Source organism: Nerophis lumbriciformis, linkage group LG35, assembly GCF_033978685.3.
Source record: "Nerophis lumbriciformis linkage group LG35, RoL_Nlum_v2.1, whole genome shotgun sequence".
Lineage (NCBI taxonomy): Eukaryota > Metazoa > Chordata > Actinopteri > Syngnathiformes > Syngnathidae > Nerophis > Nerophis lumbriciformis.
The window spans coordinates 18009012-18033361 of record NC_084582.2 but is presented as its reverse complement, the minus strand read 5'-3'; the positions used below and the strand labels follow the sequence as shown (position 1 = coordinate 18033361).

General features: G+C 41.4%; 1 protein-coding gene across 1 annotated transcript in view; it reads right to left on the bottom strand.

Moving 5' to 3' along the window:
* Positions 1 to 13733, bottom strand: part of LOC133575392 (progesterone receptor-like) — a 35322-nt gene extending 21589 nt beyond the window's left edge. The window contains exons 1-5 of the mRNA XM_061928093.2: positions 12311 to 13733; positions 10107 to 10243; positions 5070 to 5186; positions 4625 to 4768; positions 4314 to 4520 (exon numbers count right to left, since the gene is read on the bottom strand). Of these exons, the coding sequence (XP_061784077.1) occupies positions 4314 to 4520; positions 4625 to 4768; positions 5070 to 5186; positions 10107 to 10243; positions 12311 to 13101 (1396 nt within the window). The 5' untranslated portion in view covers positions 13102 to 13733. The remainder of the gene's footprint in view (positions 1 to 4313; positions 4521 to 4624; positions 4769 to 5069; positions 5187 to 10106; positions 10244 to 12310) is intronic.
* Positions 13734 to 24350: the final 10617 nt, after the last annotated feature.

The following is a 24350-nucleotide window of genomic DNA, read 5'->3' as shown; positions in this document are numbered from 1 at the left end:
TATGAACCAAGTATTAGTGATATTGTTATTATAAGCGCTAATGCAGACAAACTATTTATAGCAGCGCCGTGATCATTAGCTTGTGTGGCTTTGTTGACATCGCATGGTGAGCTATATACGTATGTATGTATATACAGTATATATATATATATATATATATATATATATATATATATATATATATATATATACATACATACACATAGATCAATAATAGCTTTGAGAAAGTAAAACAACTTGAAAAGAGAAGCTTAATTAAAAGACCTCAAAACCCGTTTTAATAAATGTTTTATTATTATTCATATACCAAATAATATACTGTGATATATATTGTAATATAAGTGGCTGCAATATATATTGCAATAAAGGTTTTAGGCCTTATCGCCCATCCCTACTGCATGTTGTAATTTTTTAAAGTATAATTTTCTCATGGATATTTCCCTTTCTTTGTTTCTTTACACAGGAAGTGAGCAAAGTTTAAATAACAAAATGTAAGCAAACTAAATATTGTAAGTGTTTGTAAGTACATCCATCCATCCATTTTCTACCGCGTGTCCCTTTCGGGGGGTCGCGGGGGATGCTGGAGCCTATCTCAGCTGCATTTGGGCGGAAGGCGGTGTACAAGTATGTAAACATAACAATATGGTGCAAATGAATTATCAAGAATAGGCATGAAAAAGGGGTAGGATTAAATAAATTGTGGTTCTTCCTTCTCATTTTCAGACATGTTGAATTGTGGAAATGTAATCGCGTGAGGTTTTTCCAATGTAACCCATGTAAAACCAATGTTCCATACCTGGGTTGGACAAGACATCACATGGCAGAATCGGTGACAAAGGGCAGCCTTGGCGGAGTCCAACCCTCACTGGAAACGTGTCCGACTTACTGCCGGCAATGCGGACAATGCGGACCAAGCTCTGACACTGATCATACAGGGAGCGGACCACCAAAATCAGACAGTCCGATACCCCATACTCTCTGAGCACTCCCCACAGGACTTCCCGAGGGACACGGTCGAATGCCTTCTCCAAGTCCACAAAGCACATGTAGACTGGTTGGGCAAACTCCCATGCACCCTCAAGGACCCTGCCGAGAGTATAGAGTTGGTCCACAGTTCCACGACCAGGACGAAAACCACACTGTTCCTCCTGAATCCGAGGTTCGACTATCCGGCGTAGCCTCCTCTCCAGTACACCTGAATAGACCTTACCGGGAAGGCTGAGGAGTGTGATCCCACGATAGTTGGAACACACCCTCCGGTTTCCCTTCTTAAAGAGAGGAACCACCATCCCGGTCTGCCAATCCAGAGGTACCGCCCCCGATGTCCACGCGATGCTGCAGAGTCTTGTCAACCAAGACAGCCCCACAGCATCCAGAGCCTTAAGGAACTCCGGGCGGATCTCATCCACCCCCGGGGCCTTGCCACCGAGGAGCTTTTTAACTACCTCAGCAACCTCAGCCCCAGAAATAGAAGAGCCCACCACAGATTCTCCAGGCACTGCTTCCTCATAGGAAGACGTGTTGGTGGGATTGAGGAGGTCTTCGAAGTATTCCCTCCACCGATCCACAACATCCGCAGTCGAGGTCAGCAGAACACCATCCTCACCATACACGGTGTTGATAGTGCACTGCTTCCCCTTCCTGAGGCGGCGGATGGTGGTCCAGAATCGCTTCGAAGCCGTCCGGAAGTCGTTTTCCATGGTTTCCCCGAACTCCTCCCATGTCCGAGTTTTTGCCTCCGCGACCGCTGAAGCCGCACACCGCTTGGCCTGTCGGTACCTGTCCGCTGCCTCAGGAGTCCTATGAGCCAAAAGAACCCGATAGGACTCCTTCTTCAGCTTGACGGCATCCCTCACCGCCGGTGTCCACCAACGGGTTCTAGGATTACCGCCACGACAGGCACCAACTACCTTGCGGCCACAGCTCCAATCAGCTGCCTCGACAATAGAGGTGCGGAACATGGTCCACTCGGACTCAATGTCCAGCACCTCCCTCGTGACATGTTCAAAGTTCTTCCGGAAGTGGGAATTGAAACTCTCTCTGACGATTCTGTTCATAACTTTTATGGACAGAATTTCTAGGCGCAGTCAAGGTGTTGAAGGGATCCGGTTTGGTGGCTGCAGGATTAGGTCTCTGCTTTTTGCAGATGATGTGGTCCTGATGGCTTCATCTGGCCAGGATCTTCAGCTCTCGCTGGATCGGTTCGCAGCCGAATGTGAAGCGACTGGGATGAGAATCAGCACCTCCAAGTCCGAGTCCATGGTTCTCGCCCGGAAAAGGGTGGAGTGCCATCTCCGGGTTGGGGAGGAGACCCTGCCCCAAGTGGAGGAGTTCAAGTACCTCGGAGTCTTGTTCACGAGTGAGGGAAGAGTGGATCGTGAGATCAACAGGCGGATCGGTGCGGCGTCTTCAGTAATGCGGACGCTGTATCGATCCATTGTGGTGAAGAAGGAGCTGAGCCGGAAGGCAAAGCTCTCAATTTACCGGTCGATCTACGTTCCCATCCTCACCTATGGTCATGAGCTTTGGGTTATGACCGAAAGGACAAGATCACGGGTACAAGCGGCCAAAATGAGTTTCCTCCGCCGGGTGGCAGGGCTCTCCCTTAGAGATAGGGTGAGAAGCTCTGTCATCCGCGGGGAGCTCAAAGTAAAGCCGCTGCTCCTCCACATCGAGAGGAGCCAGATGAGGTGGTTCGGGCATCTGGTCAGGATGCCACCCGATCGCCTCCCTCGGGAGGTGTTTAGGGCACGTCCGACCGGTAGGAGGCCACGGGGAAGACCCAGGACACGTTGGGAAGACTATGTCTCCCGGCTGGCCTGGGAACGCCTCGGGATCCCCCGGGAAGAGCTGGACGAAGTGGCTGGGGAGAGGGAAGTCTGGGCTTCCCTGCTTAGGCTGCTGCCCCCGCAACCCGACCTCGGATAAGCGGAAGAAGATGGATGGATGGATGGATGGATGGATGGCATGAAAAAGGGGTAGGATTAAATAAATTGTGGTTCTTCCTTCTCATTTTCAGACATGTTGAATTGTGGAAATGTAATCGCGTGAGGTTTTTCCAATGTAACCCATGTAAAACCAATGTTCCATACCTGGGTTAGACAAGACATCACATGGCAGCAGCTCAAGCACAAGAGGCATATTCGTAGCTGACTGTCTGTAGGTAATGTTGTAATTTTATATCCATCCATCCATTTTCGAGTCATACCAAAGACTATAAAAATGGGACTCATTACCTCCCTGCTTGGCACTCAGCATCAAGGGTTGGAATTGGGGGTTAAATCACCAAAAATTATTCCTAGGCGCGGCCATCGTTGCTGCCCACTGCTCCCCTCACCTCCCAGGGGGTGAACAAGGGTATGGGTTAAATGCAGAGGACAAATTTCACCACACCTAGTGTGTGTGTGACAATCATTGGTACTTTAACTTTTAACTTTACTTAACTTCTACCGCTTGTCACTTACGGGGTAGCCTTTGGAACAAGGTCCAGTTTTTTTCGGTACAGTGCATTGATTTTTTTCTTTTGTACGATCTATTTTAATCCAGTTTGTTGCTCTCTCTCACAATAACGCTGGTTGAGTACAGTCATGTAAACAAAAACTTTGTCCAGCAACAATGGCTACACAGCCACACAATGCATTGCAAAATCACATGGCCTTTCGAGCCCTATTTATGTTGTATATTGTCTATAATTTGTTATCGTTTACAATATTATGCAAAAGGAAGGTATGTACATTTTTAGAAAATAAAGATTGAAATGTAATTTTAAATTCAATAAGAGTAATGAAATGTGACTCAATTGTTATTACTTATCCATCCATCCATTTTTCTACCGCTTGTCCCTTTCGGGGTCGTGTTGATGCTGGAGCCTATCTCAGCTGCACACGGGCGGTAGGCGGGGTACTTAATAGGAAATAAATAAGTTACATAATAAGTTTGTTTAGCAATGTACTAAGTACATTTGATGCATTTACTGTTTTACTGTGTAAATACGAGTGAAGTTCATTACAAAGTTCAAAACCATGGTAATAGTAGCCCAAGGCTTTAGCACCGTACTGGAAATACTTGAATGAAATGCTGTATAATCATTCCAGCCATGGCTGCTGTTTGCTCCATTCTTGTCTTAAACGTGAAAATATTGCCCTCTTGTGGTTACTATTTGCAGAGCTTGGATTGGGCTGAGAATGACTGTCACCAAGTCTACATGATGAATGATATTCTGTCTGCCTGCTTTCAGGCCTTGCCAATTGTTAAATGATGAACATGTTTTCTTCCTGAGAGCTTTATTGCTCTTCTGTACCGCAGTAAATTACCTGGCATCGCTTTGGCCCAGCCTACCACTGTTACAAGTTGTCTCTCCCCGAGTTGGTTCAGGCTGGTTAGCAGGGAGGTAGAGCTGTCTGGAAGGGCCGGGTCATGCCCTGCGTTGACGACGGCAGGCTCAATGGCCTGGAGCACGCTGAGCAGGGATAGGCAGGAGTGTAGGGTCTGAGGGATGCCTAAAACCAGAGTCTGGGATGCTGGGAGAAAAAACAAAATGGCAGTCATGGGAAGAAAAACATTCATTAGAATTACACGAGCAAAATATGCTTATTGGTTTGAGTGTGGCACTTTTCCTAATTACCTCGAGCCCTGGCAACTGCATTTCCGTGCTCCAAGATGACATCTCTCCTCTCTGGCCTCTCTCCTATTTCACCAGGCCTCAAGGGAGTTGGAGGTTTCTCCTCTTCCCCGCTCCTCGTCTGGCTGGCTCCCTTCATCCTGCGACCTACAATTTGCCGCAGACAAGCAGGAGAAGAAACATAAAGATAAAAGGAGATAATGTCAACATCTTTGGTCCGATTGCACAATAAATTGCTTGGATACGGCAATGGGAGTACTTTTAAAAGCCTTTCTGACACTCACTTGCTTTTATCATAACCATGTGGGGAGGTTCTTCCCCCTTGGCCCCAAAAAAGTCAACAGATTTGTTCCGCTGTATTCCATTAGGACATTTTATTAGCATCTTTTGATTTGACGCATGTAAGGTCCACACACACTCCACACACTCCTTGCTCATGGATACTCACCTTTGAGGCTCATTCCTGACATGAAGCAGCGTTTTAAGCGACACGAGGCACAGTTTTTACGCCGCAATTTGTCAATGGTGCAGTCATTCCGGCTGGCACACAGGTGGTTCTGTTTACCTGAGAAAATAAAAACAGGATAAAGCAGCCACGCCACCAAAACAATGTCGACAGGGCGATCCAAATGGTGGTAATATCGATACCATATTGGTATCGTGACAATATTTCAGTTCTTTTTTATGTTTTTTTTCACAAATATGTGTTTTTTGTCGTGTTGTTAAAAAATATAGTGTACAGTATACCCTTGTTTATCGCTGTTAATTTGTTCTAACTGTGAGGAATGAATTTCTGCGAAGTAGAAATTAGGGTTAGGCAATTTAGACGATACACGATAGAGCTTTCAATACTTTCATCATATCGTGATGATGCCTTTTGATGACACATTCTAGCTGTGTCCCGCAAATGTGACAGCAACAATCGAACTAACGCGTCCTCAATGCAATGTAGAATTCTAGCTAATGGCTAACGTCCCTCCACAGTGCAAAGCCACTTGTAAGTCAGCAATCCTTGCCTCTGTGGCAGCAAATGAACTGTTTGTTGTATCATCCTTGGAAGACGAAGAACATCTAAACATGCTACAATACACACAATAGGAAGATTTAACCCTACAACTAAACAAGAAGCTGCTGCAAAAAGTTCTGGAGCCATGGTAACAGTGGCTCCAAAATTCCTGACTACATCTTAATACAAAAAAAACCTATGTTTTTTTATGGCAGGCAGCTAGAACCCACAACAATCTGTTTTAGTCAGTGAAAAATGTTTGGATGTAGTAGAACCTTTTAAGTATCTGCGTGTGGTCTTCGATTCAAGTATCATGGTAAAAAAATACGAGTATCATCAAATTCAACTCATCAAATTTTAATCATATAAGACCTTTTTTGACTTTGGAATCAGCAAAAGTGTATATGAACACAATGATTTTTGCACATATAAACTACGGTTATACAACTTGGTCTCATGCAACACAGAGCACCTTAAGACCCATCAAGTCTCTCTTTAAGAAGACATTGAACATTTTAGACAGAAAGCTTCGTCACTATCATTAGTGTAATATTCTTAGTAAGTATAATATTTTAGATTTGGATAACTATCAGACATTTTTGGATGTATGTTTTGTTTTTAAGGTTTTGACTGAGCTCGCCCCTTCCCAATTACAAGTATTAATCCAGAAAAAAACCCTGCAATCGAGTCAATACTAGAGCACTAACTAGTGGCGATTGTAACATCCAACGACATAGAATTACATTTAGTCAAATGGTTGTCTCTATGCCCATGCATGGAACACACCACCAGCTCATTTTATGTACCGTGTCAACTATTCAACTTTCAAAAAAAGCAGTAAAACAGTGATTAACGACTACCAGTTTTGGTGACGGAGTGGTGCAGTTGGGATAGTGGCGTGCCAGCAACCTGAGGGTTCCTGGTTCAATCCCCACCTTCTACCAACCTCGTCACATCCGTTGTGTCCTTGGGCAAGACACTTCACCCTTGCTCCTGATGGGTCGTGGTTAGGGCCTTGCATGGCAGCTCCCGCCATCGGTGTGTGAATGGGTGAATGTGGAAATAGTGTTTTTGAGTACCGTATTTTCCGCACAATAAGGCGCACCTAAAAACCTCAAATTTTCTCAAAAGCTGACAGTGCGCCTTATAATCCGGTGCGCCTTATATATATATATGGACCAATATTGAGCCACAACAGGTCTCGCAACTACGGTAAGCAGTCGCCGACTTCATTTTCCCCCGTAGAAGAAGCGCGCGGTCCATGCTGGGATATATGACTGCGCGAGGCGTGCCGTTTCATTTCCATTTGTGTGTTTATGTAAAGACCCCAAAATGGCTCCTATTAAGAAACACACTTACGACGCAGAGTTTAAACTCAAGGCGATCAGTCACGCAATATACAAACCCTGTTTCCATATGAGTTGGGAAATAGTGTTAGATGTAAATATAAACGGATTACAATGATTTGCACATCATTTTCAACCCATATTCAGTTGAATATGCTACAAAGACAACATATTTGATGTTCAAACTGATAAACATTTTTTTTTTTGCAAATAATCATTAACTTTAGAATTTGATGCCAGCAAAATGTGACAAAGAAGTTGGGAAAGGTGGCAATAAATACTGATAAAGTTGAGGAATGCTCATCAAATACTTATTTGGAACATCCCACAGGTGTGCAGGCTAATTGGGAACAGGTGGGTGCCATGATTGGGTATAAAAACAGCTTCCCAAAAAATGCTCAGTCTTTCACAAGAAAGGATGGAGCGAGGTACACCCCTTTGTCCAAGACTGCATGAGCAAATAGTCAAACCGTTTAAGAACAACGCTTCTCAAAGTGCAATTGCAAGAAATTTAGGGATTTCAACATCTATGGTCCATAATATCATCAAAAGGTTCAGAGAATCTGGAGAAATCACTCCACGTAAGCGGCATGGCCGGAAACCAACATTGAATGACCGTGACCTTCGATCCCTCAGACGGCACTGTATCAAAAACCGACTCAATCTCTAAAGGATATCACCACATGGGCTCAGGAACACTTCAGAAAACCACTGTCACTAATTACAGTTTGTCGATAAATCTGTAAGTGCAAGTTAAAGCTTTACTATGCAAAGCGAAAGCCATTTATCAACAACATCCAGAAACCCCGCCGGCTTCTCTGGGCCCGAGATCATCTAAGATAGACTCATGCAAAGTGGAAAAGTGTTCTGTGGTCTGACGAGTCCACATTTCAAATTGATTTTGGAAATATTCAACATCGTGTCATCCGGACCAAAGGGGAAGCGAACCATCCAGACTGTTATCGACGCAAAGTTCAAAAGCCTGCATCTGTGATGGTATGGGGTTGCATTAGTGCCCAAGGCATGGGTAACTTACACATCTGTGAAGGCACCATTAATGCTGAAAGGTACATACAGGTTTTGGAACAACATATGCTGCCATCTAAGCGGCGTCTTTTTCATGGACGCGCCTGGTTATTTCAGCAAGACAATGCCAAGCCACATTCAGCACGTGGCTTCGTAAAAAAAAAGAGTGTGGGTACTTTCCTGGCCCGCCTGCAGTCCAGACCTGTCTCCCATCTCCCATCTCCCATCGAAAATGTGTGGCGCATTATGAAGCGTAAAACACGACAGCGGAGACCCCGGACTGTTGAACGACTGAAGCTCTACATAAAACAAGAATGGGAAAGAATTCCACTTTCAAAGCTTCAACAATTAGTTTCCTCAGTTCCCAATCGTTTATTGAGTGTTGTTAAAAGAAAAGGTGATGTAACACAGTGGTAAAAATGCCCCTTCCCAACTACTTTGGCACGTGTTGCAGCCATGAAATTCTAAGTTAGTTATTATTTGCAACAAAAAAAAAAGTTTATGAGTTTGAACATCAAATATGTTGTCTTTGTAGTGCATTCAATTGAATATGGGTTGAAAAAGATTTGCAAATCATTGTATTTTGTCTATATTTACATCCAACACAATTTCCCAACTCATATGGAAACGGGGTTTGTAGATAAACGAAATACCACGTCACTGACTTTACCTCGGGGAAAATAATAAAACAGCTGTTTATTCATTTTGGGAGTTGTCAGAACGCTGGTTTGTAATCTATTAATAAAGTTTCACTGACCTATCTGACTGTTTTGTTGACATTCCCTTTAGCGCAGCTCCATCTAACGGATGCATAACGTAACCCCAGCCTCTACTGTAGCGTCTATTCTATGCGCCTTATAATGCGGTGCGCCTTATATATGAACAAAGTTTTAAAATAGGCCATTCATTGAAGGTGCGCCTTATAATCCGGTGCGCCTTATAGTGCAGAAAATACGGTACCTTGAAGGTAGAAAAGCGCTATACTGTACAAGTATAACCCATTTACCGTTGTGTCAGTTGATCATTTTATGTTGATTGTTTTATTACCAATATTTATTATGAGTTATTAAGAGTAAACAGTAAGTAGATTAATAATATTTTTGAGAAAATAACACGACTGGAAATTATCACATATGTCAGCAGCTAAATTGGGAGTATTTAACTAATTTTTACATAGTTCTAATATAATGTATGAGCCAAATAATATATTGTGATAAATATACTGTTATTGCAAGAGGCTGCAAAATATACTACAATATTGTTAGAATTATTCGTTATAAATTTTATATTTTTATAGCTCGGGCATAAAAAAAACTTTTGTACAAACTTCTAAAAACAGTTAACATTAGGAGACCCCTCGTTACATGAAATAACACCAACATAGTCACTTTTACTATTCCAATATAATAATGCTGCCTGAGGCTGATGTCTAATATCGATACTTTTAGTTAATTTAGCCATTTTGTGCTTAAAAATGCTTAATTTAGTCCAAAAATAGTATGCATTTTTTTCAAATCTGCAAAAGAGTGAAGCCACAAACTTCGAGCGACAACTGTATATTATATTGGGTTTAAGTCATTTCACAAATCATTTTAATAAAAAGAATAAAACGAGTGTATTATTTAGTTAATATTGTCTTATAGTGTTGTATTAAATAAAAGTGTTCACAAATGAATAGTGATAGAAATATTATGTTAAACTCAACTAAACTCTTTGTCTTTTTTTTTATTTTAAATGTTTTGATTTTATTTTATTTTATTTTATTTATTTTTTATAATTATAAGCAACCACCACAAATTATTCCAATGATCTTTAAAAATGTAAAAAATAATTAAAAGTAAAAAGTATCGCTCTCAGCGACCTAGTATCGAAGGATAGATACCAAGACTGGTAGTATAGCCCACCTCTAATCCTCACACCTCCAAGCAACAATATGTGGATGTTGGCTGATAACAAGTAGCTGCTACTTGTAATGTCAGGTCGTTGTGCCCTGGTTGGCTAGGCCAAAGAGTGGGTGTAAGAAATTAAATAAGTGCACAAGTAATAATGTGTGTGTGGGTGTGCGTGTGTGTGTGTGTGCGTGTGCGTGTGTGTGTGTCACACCCACCAGCGGCGGCCCTCTTGAAGAATACTTTGCAGCTGCCACAGGTGACTGCTCCATAGTGACAACCAGACGCATCATCCCCACACACCTGACACACACGCCTGTCTGATAGGTACACACCTGGGAACAGATCTTCAGGCCTAAAAAACAAAAGTAGAGTTTTAACAGTGGATTTAGGTCAACATGCGCCACGTTAGTTCTAATTGTAGTGACATTCTGGCCACTAACACGTCTAATTGGATTAGATCCCTCCATAATGTTTGCATGTATCCCAAAATGCAACAAGGAACGACACAGGAAGTCCTTCATACCAACAGCCATCAGACTGTATAATGCATGTTCCTTTTTGACTGTACTTGAATGTATAATAGACTATTTATATTATTCACATGTGAATAATGCTGTATAACAGACTGTATTTATATTATTCACATGTGAATAATGCTGTATTTATATTATTCACATGTAAAAAATACCTAAGTGTTAATTGTTTATCGTGAGCGAACTGTGGTGCTGAATTTCCCCAAGGGATCAATAAAGTACTTTCTATTCTATTCTATTTTATTCTATTCTATGTATGGCAACAAGTTGTGTAAAGAGTCTTTTTCAAAACACACTACGACGGCAGGCGGAGCACCAGGTGCTGTATCTCATGTTTACAGGGACACTGATATATTAACCTGTTTTGTACAAAGAGCACTGCAAAGTTGACTGGAGCTGCACGCAGACACACAACAGGGCCAAGGCTGAGAGCTAGACACGATGTTGGGACACAAATTGTGTAAACTTCGCAGCTGCATAACTTTAAATACCACCGGTGGCCAAACCTTTTCCACAGCGGGCCGCATACTGAAAAATGTGAGGGTGCAGGGATTATTTTGATTGATTTTGTTGGGGTATATTTGATCATTTTATTGAAAAGGCTAAAAAAAAATTAGATTTACAGAAATACAGATTAGAATAACTATCAAATTCCATTTATTTCAGTAATTCAACTTAAAAAGTTCATTTAAATTGCACTTTATTTTGAAATGTACATTATGTTATTTTGTGTCGATTTAAGAAAGCATGAAATCTCAATTCAACAGTTTTTTTTTTTTTAAATACTAAAACTGAAGCTACTAGTAACTTAGCTACCTGTTGGAGAACCCAGCTATACATGTGCTACACACAGAGTGAAATATTTCAAGAATGTATTACAATTTTTACAGAGAATAAAAACCCCATGTTTAATACAGTACCTTATAGAATTAGAAAAGTCTAATATTATTGGATGGATGGTTCACGCTGCAAATTAACTGCAAAAAACTTTGTTTGGTTTCTTAGTTCTAATAGTTAGTTTTGTATATGCTTGAAGACACATCTTTGCCCATCCTTCCATTTTCTACCGCTTGTCCCTTTCAGGGTCGCAGGGGGTGCTGGAGCCTATCTCAGCTGCATTCGGGCGGAAGGCGGGGTACACCCTGGACAAGTCGCCATTTCATTACAGGGCCAACACAGTTAGACAACATTCACACACTAGGGCCAATTTAGTGTTGCCAATCAACCTATCCCCAGGTGCATGTCTTTGGAGGTGGGGGGAAGCCGTAATACCCGGAGGGAACCCACGCAGTCACGGGGAGAACATGCAAACTCCACACAGAAAGATACCGAGCCCGGGATTGAACTCAGGACCTTCGTATTGTGAGGCCCATGCACTAACCCCTGTTTCACCGTGCTGCCCGACACATCTTTGCATTCTTATTAATTATTTCTTTCTCTTTACATTGTGTCTCAATTTTGTCCCATTTCTATAGCTATTGAAATGGCTTGTGGGCCAATAATGGCATCCAGGCTGCACTTTGGACACCACCCAAGCAAGTCATGACATGTGTGTGTGTGTGTGTGTGTGTGTCTGTCTACCATGTGGCACTGCAGCCCACAACACATTAATATTGGGATCCACCATGACATAGCAATGGGTGCATAAAACAAAGTTCAAAAGGACACACTAGAACAAAAGGACTATGAACTTGACAGGCCAATACAGTCATTGTTCACATATGTTTTCTTTTTGTCTGATGAGAGGGTTTTGTTTTCCTGGCCAGTATTTATATGGTTCCTTTAATTAATTGAGAGCCTCACTGAAAATATCTTTATGTTAAATAATATTGCTAGAGACGACTGCCAAACAAAAGAAGTAATTCATGTTGGACTGTTTTGTTTACCTGAAGCCCCTATCCGTGCAGTCCATCCAGGTTGGCGGTTCCGTCTTGACGGATGGGTAAGCGGGCTGGCCGTGAGAGTGTTCACTTTGGTAACTTTCCACTTGGCCGTAGCTCGGTGCCATGGCTGCTGCTCGCATGCCTCCTTTGCTCGGCTCGTCCCTGTTGTGCCAGACACAGCGGCACTCCTGCCTGCACCCAACACCTGCTTGTCCACACTTACAATATTTACACTCCAAATTATGTCCGGTCCTCCCCGGCTCGACTCGGCCGCCGTAAGCGCCCTCGTTCACGCACAAAACACTCGGGATGTCTCTGTACAAGTTGGGGTTGAGCGGGTAAGCGGTGTATTGTCTGAGTGGTAAGAGTCGGTCCATCTGAGAGGGCGGCTCCGTGTTCGCAAACAAGTTGGAGTCCTTGCAGACGAACGTGGATATGACAGAACCGCGCGTCACCGGCGTCGGCGAGCTGTCGGCTTCGTTGGACCTCAGCAGGTCCATGCAGCTCACCTGCTGCATGCCTTGGCACACCGCGCCGAACTCGTCCTCTGTGGTGCCGGTGTGCGCGGCCGCGCCGAAACTCTGACCCGCCTCGCAGACCTGGAAAGCGGCGGCGCCGCCGGAGCCGTGCGCGGTGCTGTGGAGCGGGGAGGACAGCGCGTCCAAGCCCAGGGACACGGACACCGCCTGGCTGAGCTCCGCTGTGCTGGGACACGGACAGGTGTCGAAGCGGTCCGGGTCGCTTCTTCTTCTAGGGTTGTCCTCCAAATACGACAAAGTGGAGGAAAAATCCATGTTGTGAACAAGCGTGGTGGTCGAGGAAGAAGTGAGGAAATACAAACTAGGAGACGCCTCCTGAGGAGTCTGTGGTCATATCTGGGGGAAGGAAGTCCATACCAGCCGTCGACGTAGCGAAGAAGGGACGTCCTGCTGATCTTATCCGCGGGTTGGACAACTTTTTTTTTTCCACAGTCTCTTCCACTTCTTTCAATGCGTGTGCGCGACACAGCTTCAAACGACCATCAGCTCACGTCAACTTTGCACACATTATAGCCGAACAATACCGTGTAATTATACAACAATACCGTGTAAGTATACAACAATACCGTGTAATTATACAACAATACCGTTATTTGGACGCCACTTATGTCCCAAGATCACGCGAGAGAAAAGCCAGGCAGGCTGGAAAAAAAGTAAAGTCAACGAAACACTTTAAAAACACAATGAGCAGCACACTACATTTGCCTTGTCGTTTATGCTATGTTAACAAACGACTTTGAACTGCAGATGGCGACATAAACATGATAGCTATATGCAGGGCCGTTGCTAGAGATTTTGGGCCTCTTGAAAGAGTATCTGTGTGGGCCCCTCCTCTGTCAAATTTGGCTGCCTCCTCCAAAGTAAAACTACCAGTATCCTTCTAAGGCTGCAATTGTCTACATACTTACCGGTCAGAAGATACGACTCAGCTTCACACAACAAGCCAACATAAATCAGCTCACGTCAACAATGCACACATTACAGCCAAACAACACGGCAGAATTATACAACAATGCCGTTATTTGGACGCCGTTATTTGGACGACACTTATGGCCCAAGATCTCGCGAGAGAAAAGCCAGGCGGGCTGAAAAAAAGTAAAGTCAACGAAACAATTTAAAAACACAATGAGCAGCACACTAAATTTGGCTTGTCGTTTATGCTATGTTAACAACTCCAACGACTTTGAACTGCAGATGGCGACACAAACATGATAGCTATATGCAGGGCCTTTGCTAGAGATTCTGAGTCTCCTGAAAGAATATCTGTGTGGGCCCTCCTCTGTCAAATTTGTCTGCTTCCTCCAAAAAAACTACAAGTAGCTTTCTCAGGCTGCAATTGTCTACATTAAAGATGTCCGATAATGGCTTTTTTGCCGATATCTGATATTCCGATATTGTCCAACTCTTAATTACCCATACCGATATATCAACCGATACCGATATATACAGTTGTGGAATTAACATATTATTATGCCTAATTTTGTTGTGATGCCCCGCTGGATGCATTAAACAATGTAACAAGGTTTTCCATAAATCAACACAAGTTATGGAAAAAAAATGGCAACATGGCACTGCCATATTTATTATTGAAGTCACAAAGTGCATTATTTTTTTTAACATGCCTCAAAACAGCAGCTTGGAAATTGGGACATGCTCTGAGAGAGCATTAGGAGGTTGAGGTGGTCGGGGTTGTTGGTGGGGTATATTGTAGTGTCCCGGAAGAGTTAGTGCTGCAAGGGGTTCTGGGTATTTGTTCTGTTATGTTGTGTTACGGTGCGGATGTTCTCCCGAAATGTGTTTGTCTTTCTTGTTTGGTGTGGGTTCACAGTGTGGCGCATATTAGTAACAGGGTTAAAGTTGTTTATACGGCCACCCTCAGTGTGACCTGTATGGCTATTGATCAAGTATGCGTTGCATTCACTTGTGAGTGTGTTAAAAGCCATCTTATTATGTGACTCGGCCGGCACATAAAGGCAGTGCCTTTAAGGTTTATTGGCGCTCTGTACTTCTCCCTACGTCCAGCGGCGTTATAAAAAGTCATACATTTTACTTTTTGAAACCGATACCGATAGTTTTGAAACCGATAATTTTCGATATTACATTTTAAAGCATTTATCGGCCGATAATATCGGCAGTTCGATATTATCGGACATCCCTAGTCTACATACTTACCTGTCAGAAGATACAATGAAAGAAACATAATTTATTGTACACAGTGTTTGTAATAACGGCGTTAAATAATAACAGTGTTAATAACGCTGTTGCTTTAACTAGTAACAAGTAATGGAATTCATTACTTTTAGGTCCGTTACAACGCCGTTAGCGATAGCTTGATGTAACAGGGCACATTACTTTTGAAGTGGTTTTTTGTCAACAACAAGACGGCGTCATGAGTACAGCAAGTTCCATGCAGGAAATATATTTTTACTCGTGAAAGCAGCAAGCAGCACCGCACTAAAATGAACTTGATATCAAATAGCAAGAGGCACCATCACACTGTGACGCAGCAGACAACAACATACGCACATGTACACAATGGGAATAATGAACAACAATTCAATGATTGAAGTGACAAGCTTGCCATTCAAATAAGAACTTTTGGCAGCACATTCAATCTTCAAGAGCACTGCTAAAGCTAACAAACACAGCTCCGTTGAAACCCTACATGATGTCACACGTTACTAGGCAACGGGCTCTACTTTTTAAAAGCACACACACACACACACACGCACACACACATTCTTGTATTTCTTACTTTTTTAAGACCTCTGAAAAATGGCTACCTCTTTCGGACCACCCTTTCTAGATACATAAAGATTCGTATTTACAACATTAATAATATATACATACTAAAGGTAAGCTTTTAGTAAAAACATTTTTTTTGAAATGTTTATTTGTAATTTGTTTTTAATCTTCATTATTTACTTCAAGTTATTACAGTATGTCTCTATATACATATTTATTTAATTTGTTTTATTAATTTTGGCCCAAGGGTGCCCATTTCAATTCCTCAGATATTCAAAGTTGTTTTTTTAAAGTAACGTATTAACTACTTTCCTTAGTAATTAATTACATGTATTAAAGAGTAATTCCGTTAGTAATTAAATTACTTTTTTTGGTAAAGAAACAGGTAAATATAATTAATTACTTTTTAAAAGTAATTTTTGGTACACTGCTTGTACACGAGGCACACGAGGCAGAGCAATGTGAACTTTCTCATGCTGTATTTGTCTGCATGCTGCTGGTCAGAAGATACAATGAAAGATGCGTAATTTAAAATCACTACTTGTACACGACGCAGCTGCTATTTGTTCGAGGCAAATATTTGAAACATTTGTGTTTGTGCTCATGTTGAGTAGCATACATAGATGGGTAGCACAGGTCAACAGAAAACCTCTCTACCCCATTCATTGCCACATTCAATTTAGTTGTTTTTCAGTGTTTTTGGCGGTGCCTGGTGTGATACAACCAATTTCCGATTACCGACTTAAAAAGTCTGAGTATTATTATGTAAATGATCTCTTATTAGTTGTCTCATTTTCATTTCACTGATTTGCAACGCGTTATTACATCTCTGATTGATTGCAAATATATTTTCAGTTAACCACTCAACAAAAAGGTAGTGGCTATTTTATTGTATTTAACAATCAAGCAGTGAAAGAATAAAATAAACAAGATCTCCTGGCTCAAGATAGTCTTCTGGTAAATATATATGTCACAAGTAAACGTGTGCAAATAAAACAAAGAGCATGTTGAATATTTTGTTATAAAACATCATCTAATCTCAATTAAAGTTTAAATTGGCGTGCTTGTTCACTGTAAGAATCATCAGAAAGCCCAGGGGTCGGCAACCCAAATTGTTGAAAGAGCCATATTGGACCAAAAATACAAAAAAGTAATCAGTCTGGAGCAGCAAAAAATTAAAAGACTTGTCTAAGTGTTATAATGAAGGCAACACATAATGTAAGTGGCTAATTAGCTATATTAGCCTACTATCAAAATGACTATGTGTCGCAGGCTGACGGAAATCTTTGTTGGCAGAAATGTTGAAATGTAATATTTATTCTACACATTTTTATAACATTGGAAAACATTAGTAAAACTTCTCAGATTGTGAGATAACTCCTGGAAATTACTGTGTATGTCCAAGTTAAAGGAAACTTCTAATGGATTTATTACAATCTTTGCAAGCTGGGTAACGTTTGCTGTGGTCTGGAACAACATGGCACACCGAAATGCAGCCAGTCTTACATACAGATAATGTGTCATGAGACAAACACATATAAATTAAATACACAGGAGGACATAAGTAAAGGAAATTAAATGAGCTCAAATATACCTACAAACGAGGCATAATGATGCAATATGTACATACAGCTAGCCTAAATAGCATGTTAGCATCGATTAGCTTGCAGTCATGCAGTGACCAAATATGCCTGATTAACACCCCACACAAGTCAATAACATCAACAAAGCTCACCTTTGTGCATTCACGCACAGTATAAAACGTTTGGTGGACAAAATGAGACAACGAAGGAGTGGCATAAAGCACGTCTTGTGTCGTGTTTGTCCTCCTACAGAAACCATATTACAACAAAAAATATATTTTTTATCCCATTTTTTTTTTCATTTCCATACATTTCTGAAAAAGCTCCATGGAGCCACCAGGGCACCGCTCAAGAGCCGCATGTGGCTCTAGAGCCGCGGGTTGCTGACCACCGAGAAAGCCCAACGCCGGGCCTCTTTGTTGACAAATTTGACCGATGAGGTCTTTGAAGTCCAATTGACAGCTGAGCTGACTTTCAATTGTAAGTCTAGCAAGACTATTTAGCCTCTCTTGGCTTGTTGTGGATCTCAGATAGTTCTAAATTTGTTTCAGTTTGCAAAACACCTTTTGTCAACCTACAACAGTCACAGGAAATGTTTTGATATGAAAGTCAGTTGAAAACTGTCCCAAATCCTAAATAGTCTTTTTTACTTTGTTGTTGTCAGCTGTTATGGTGTCTTTTATTTTATATTTCTATGAAAACAAACAACAACGAGAACAAATCTTTGAACATTTAACTTTGTATTTAGGTCATTCAGATGTCTCATTAATAACACATTTTACAATACCACATTCATCACATCATGATAACGTAACTGATCTTCGTCAGATGCTCAGTTAATATGAGCATCTGACCAAGGTAATTATTCAGTAATTATTCATTACTGAGTAGAATTTTGAATGCGTCATAATACAATTCAACACAGCCTCTGAATGGGCGCATACTGGAGCACTGTCCGACAGTAACATGTGTGAAAGACACAGTCACACTTTTGCTTTATAATGAACTGGCGACTTTATTATAATTTTTTTTAACTGGTGACTTGTCCAGAGTGTAGCGCGGCCAGATGACAGCTAACACCCGTCAAAGGTAATGTTACAGACATTAAATGAATGAACAAGTAGGCTAATTGTTGCAACCTTCGGTCATTTTACTCTCTCAACAAAAAGCTTGGGATGTACGGGCCCCATGCTGCCCCGAACATTTGCTCCTACTCCTGGCCTCGCTATTTGTGGGGCATCCTAATCTGCTAGAGTTCGCTCGCACTCATTTAATGCAGATGAGGAAGAACCATGGTAGGAGGAACTTTTCAAGAAGGGGGCAAGGGGGTTATTGAAATGATTTAAATTAGAACATTGTATGACTTGTGGCTTTGTTTTCATTTGGATTCATTTGTATGAATATATATTAGTCCAGTGTATGCATAATCATGTTGTCATAAAGGCTACTGTGTGAGCCTTTGCGGGCTGTGGGCACTTAGAATTGTCATCACCTTTCCCCCTATACGGCGGCCCTGTATAAAGGCAGGTAGAAACAGTAGATGTATATCGATAAATATTGTAGACATATCATTTAGCACCTTGAATTGCACTTGTAGTTTTAGATTACATTTTAAATCTCTGTTTAAAGCAGAGGTGTCTTTTTTCCCAAATTAGTGTAAAATATACATACACATATACTCCTCTCCTGAGCTGCCACCTTATCGTGGTAGAGGAGTATGACTGTTCCAATGATCCTAGGAGCTATGATGTCTGGGGGCTTCTATGCCACCTGGTAGGGTCTTCCAAGCAAACAGGTCCTAGGTGAGAGACCAGACAGAGCAGCTTGAAGACCTCTATGAAAAAACTAAATCTAGGACCAAGATTTCCCCTGCGAGGACGCAAGTCACCGGGACCCCTTCTAGAGCCAGGCCTGGAGGTTGGGCAACGTGGGTCCCCCCTTCGATGGGCCCACCACTCTTAGGAGGGGGCATAGAGGTCAGGTGCAATGTGGCCAAGCGGCAGCCGAAGACACGGCCCTTGGCTTGGTCCGATCCTTGGCTACAGAAGCTAGCTCTTGGGACATGGAACGTCATCTCGCTGGGGGTGAAAGAGCCTGAGCTGGTGCGCGAAGTGGACAAAGTTCCGACTGAATCTCATCTGACTCATTTTGACGCACAGCAATGGCTCTGGAACGAGTCCTCTCAAGAGGGGCTGGACTCTCTTCCACGTTGCAAAAAGTGAGAGGCGGGTGGGGGTTGCTCCACTTGTTACCCCACAGTTCATAACCTGTACATTGGAGTTCAACCCAGTAGACACAAAGGTAGCTTACCGCTGCCTATAGGAGGGGGGACGGGTCCTGACTGTAGTTTGTGCTTACGCACCAAACACCAGTACAGAGTACCTGCCTTTTTTGGATTCGCTAGATGGATTAGTGGAGAGTACTCCCACAGGTGATTCCCTTGTTCTGCTGGGAGACTTCAACACTGACATTGGCAACGACAGTGAATCCTCGAGAGGCGTGATTGGGAGAAACGGCCACCCGGATCTAAACCCAAGTGGTGTTTTGTCATTGGACTTTTGTGCACGTCACAGATTATCCATAACGAACACCATGTTCAAACATAGGGGTGTCTATATGTGCACTCGGCACCAGGACATCGAAGGCCGCAGTTTGATGATCGACTTTGTGGGTCTGTCATCAGATTTGCAGTCGCATGTTTTGGACACTCAGGTGAAGAGAGGGGCGGAGCTTTCCACTCATCACCACCTGGGGGTAAATTGTGTCCGATGGATGGAGTGTAACATATAGGGATGTAACAATATGAAAAATTCTTATCACAGTTATTGTGACCAAAATGATCACGTTATTATTATCGCTGTATTGTTGAATGATACACGCATTAAATCATATGACCAAGTTAGAAAACCCATCAATTTGCATATTTTCTGTGTTTGTGTTTATGCTTCATTGTTTTAGTCTTAGTATATCATATTTCAATGCTAAGCTTGTATTATTTTAACTATTAGTTTGCACTATAGTACTTTAAGATTGGTTTGAATGAAAAGTGCATGTTTTTGTTTATTTTAATTTTTTGATGTAACTATTGTATCTAATCGTTTTATTATCAATCATCAGAGTTTATTCATACAGCCCTTAATCACAAGTGCCTTGAAGGGCTGCGCAAATCACAATGGCATCCCCTGATCTGAACCCAACATCCAGACAGGGAATTCACATACAAAAGAGGCCTGGGTCGGATATTATCAATTCTAAATTGTGCTGTTCACACTGACATGAACAAAATGCGATACAGGTTGTATATGGGCAAAACAGATTGGAATTGACCAACGGTGTGAACGAGGCCTTTGATATCAGTTTTATCTTGCATTAAAACTCATCTTACATCACAGTCGTCTTTAGAAACGGAACTCGTTCATAAACTGAGGACCACCTGTACTATTATATCTCATGATTAAGGATTTATTTTTATTTTTAGAATATGATGAGGCTCTGTGGGCCAAATATGACCTCGGTTCCCACAATTTAGACACCCCTGGAATAAACACAAACAAGCATCATCCGTACACTAGAAACTGTGTGTACAAAGAATAAATAAATTCACATCACCTCCCATTGATTTGGCATCTTTAGATTTCAAAATGTTTCCCCCAAAAGACAGTATACATAAATAAAATTATACTTTTTGTGCATTAAAGATGCTAAAACCAATCCACAATACAGTAATACCTCAGTTTTTGTTCCAAATGGCCGGACAAAGATTGAAAACCAAGTAAAATTTTCTCTTAAAATATAATGTCAATTCAATTATTCTGTTTTAGACTCCCAAATATTAACTCAAAATACATTTAATACTGATTGATGTTTTACATGCATAAAACAATGTGGAATTGTAACTAACTGTAAATGGCAAATTAAATGAACATTTAACATCACTTTTACCTTCATTAAAGACTCTTGGTGGCGAGGACAGCAATGGGGAGGAGGGAAAAGCCACACAAACGCCGCCATTCTACTTAGCTGAGTTATTTCTTGAATGCAATAGTGTTTCTCACCTTCTTTGTCAATGTGCTGGCACTTGTACCTTTCTTTGGCCCCATGGTGGATTAATTTGTGGTCGTACTCAACCGCAAAAAAGCATAAAGTGAGCCACCAACATATGTGATCCTCTGTTTGGAGACTCCATTTGTTGGAATGATATGCAAAGAAAAATATTAGTGTAGTATGTTACGTGCAATGTTTGGCACACTCAATACTATACGGTGTACAAAAACTGGGTCAAACTTTGGGCGCCATTTTTCGTAGAAAACCGAATCCTACGAAAAGTGGGGTGTACAAAAACTGAGGTACGTTGTAGGCCGATTTATTCTAAGCTATCTACACAGAACATCCACATCACAGCTTTGGGTTATCAGTAACATATATGTATATTAGAGATTGTATATATCATATATTTATTGACATATCTCATTCCATGTGTATTATTTGTATTTTGATAATTGCCGACGGGAAAAAAAACAGAGTTTGCCTTTTGCAGCACTTTCTTTTTCTGTTCCTGTTTCAAAGGGACTCACACACACGTCCACTCTTGACTTTCACTCCCTCGCTCCTCTTCCCTGCTGTCATGGGCAGTATATTAATATTGCCATTTTCCCTCTTTCCCCTCTGTTTTATACAACTTAAAATGGCACACATGTTATTTGTGTGTGCTGTTTTCTATGTGACAGCTACGTGACCGGGGTGTCACGTAGCTGTTTAAGGACGCCATGATGTCTGTATTATTGTCTGCTTTTAATTGCTATTTTTGAGTTTGATATTATTAAGCCAATATGCCTGTTTGTATGAGAAATAGATGTTTGGTAATAATAATGAGTCTTGACGTCCACTGAGGAGGGGTTTAGGATTTTAAAGGGAAGCCATTCCAGGATGTGAGGCAGTTTTCCACAAGTTACAAAGTAGGTAAGATGAGCTGAGCTGTTTTGTCCATTAAAATGGTTGTTGTGAGTCAACCAGTTACAGCGTAAAATGGTTGGTGACTCTTTATTGTTCATTGTAAATCTATGCTTCTGTTGTGTTTCTCTGCCTGAAAATGACTAGAGCCCCGTCACATGTACATACAGGCTGAAATATATACATACTAACATCCATCCATCCATTGTCTATACCAGTTTTCCTTATTAGATATACGTGTGAGCTGCAGCCTATCCCAGTTGATATCAAAGGAGAGGCAGTGCACCCTGGACTGGTCACTAGCCAATCACGGGTCACATTTAGATAAACTTATAGGCAATTTAGAATCTCCATTTAACCTAGCATGCATGTCTTTGGGATGTGTGAGGAAACCAGAGTTCCAGAGAAAATCAGTGAGAACATGCAAACTCTACACAGAGTCAAATTTCTGACTCTGAGACCCACACAGTACATACACTTCAGAGTTATTCAATATGTGGACCGGGGGCTAAATCCAGCCTGAGAATGACACAATTCCAGCTCCCGAGTTCAGTTAAAAACTTGGAAGACAAATATTTTTGCAGTAAATTCCTAAAACAACCAGATTGTTCCTGTTATAAAGAGGAACTCGGACCTCTGGAAACACATTGGCAGATTATTGCATTGACATTTTACCCTGTCTAGCAAGCACAGAAGACTGGGGTCCAAACTTGTGATTTACATATCTTAGGTGTTTTTCTTTCTTTTTTTTAAGTTTAATGAAAAAAAGACAAAAGGTTTTTTTTGCTCCCAGTGATATTTGTGAGTAGCCGCCTGTTGACCTAGGCCCCTTTGTCTATATGCACATTAAGCCCATGGTCACGAACCTGGGCTCTCGTATAGATAGTGATTTTAAATTGGACCGTCAGATTGGTACAGTGGTGAAAGCCACCTTATTTCATTTATGGAAGTTGGCCAAGGTTAAAACATTTCTTTCCAGACAATAATGTGTCACAGTAATCTATGCCTGCATCACTTCTTGGCTGTAACTCGCAGTATATGTTAAAGTGTGTTTCATGTCTTTGTTTTTATACTTTCCTATAGGTTTACTTGTTTGTGGTGCACAGCCCTTTCTTTCTCAACGTTGGTTGTTTTTAAAGGGCTTTATAAAGAAAGTTGGTATTGTTAGGTTGCATATGACGTCACGTCTGCTTTGCTTCGTCATGGCGTAAAGCACGTAGAGGACAGACAAGCTTAAGAATAGCAATATATCAAGTGGAAGACGCATTAGTAAGTGAAGAGTTTGAGTTGAAAATGCCACTTTGCTGTGCTGTTCCAAGCATTCAAATCGAGAGACAGGGTAGAGCTTTTCAAGAGTCCTGAAAGATGTGGTTCATAAAAGGAATACAGTCGGGGAAATTACCAAAGCGCTTCGGGGAAATTGGCAGTCAAACATGTTGCTTTCATCTTGTGGAGTACAGTCGGACCATGCTCGTGTGTGCAGCAGTTGCTTAGTAAAAGGTTTGTTTAGACATTTGATTTGTTTTGAGTTTTTTTTTTTACTTAATTGGTGTAGTGTTTGAGAGCAGAACTAAGCATAAACTGACGACAAGAGATCATATTAGTTTGTTTGTGTTATGCTTGCTATGCCTGAATATAACTACAAAGACCATTGATTGTGGAAATAAACGGGCGTCATGTGAAGTCCTAGTCATAAATATTATGATTGTTGAGCCAATATTTTCGTTGTCAAATTTCATAGAAGAAACTAAAAGCTTAGTTGTTGTTGTGCAGGGAAGCCAAGTAAGTGCTTTATTCGACATGGATGACAACACTCATTATTGTCAATCAAATACATTACTGACTGATGCAAAAATAAGTCCAACATTACTATTTTCATGGATTAATGCTTATTTCCTGGCCTTCTCCAGATGTAAAGACATGATGTGCCTGCAATCTTTTCTACTTTAAATCCTTGTGAGTGCCGAAGGAAGTGCGGTCGACCAGTAACTTGAGCAGGCGTTTTCAGTCATGATGAGTGTTTAAATGTTTAGAAAATTATTTTCCTAAGAGAGTATAAATCCACTCCATCCCATTTCAATATATTTTCATGATAGCTTGTATATTTGCCTCTAAGCCTTTCAAAATACGCCCAAATCTGCACTTACGCATGCAAATAAACAGTACTAGGACGTTTGCCCTCCACTTAAAACCCACAGGTGCCTCTCAGTCACGTGATTTCAACCC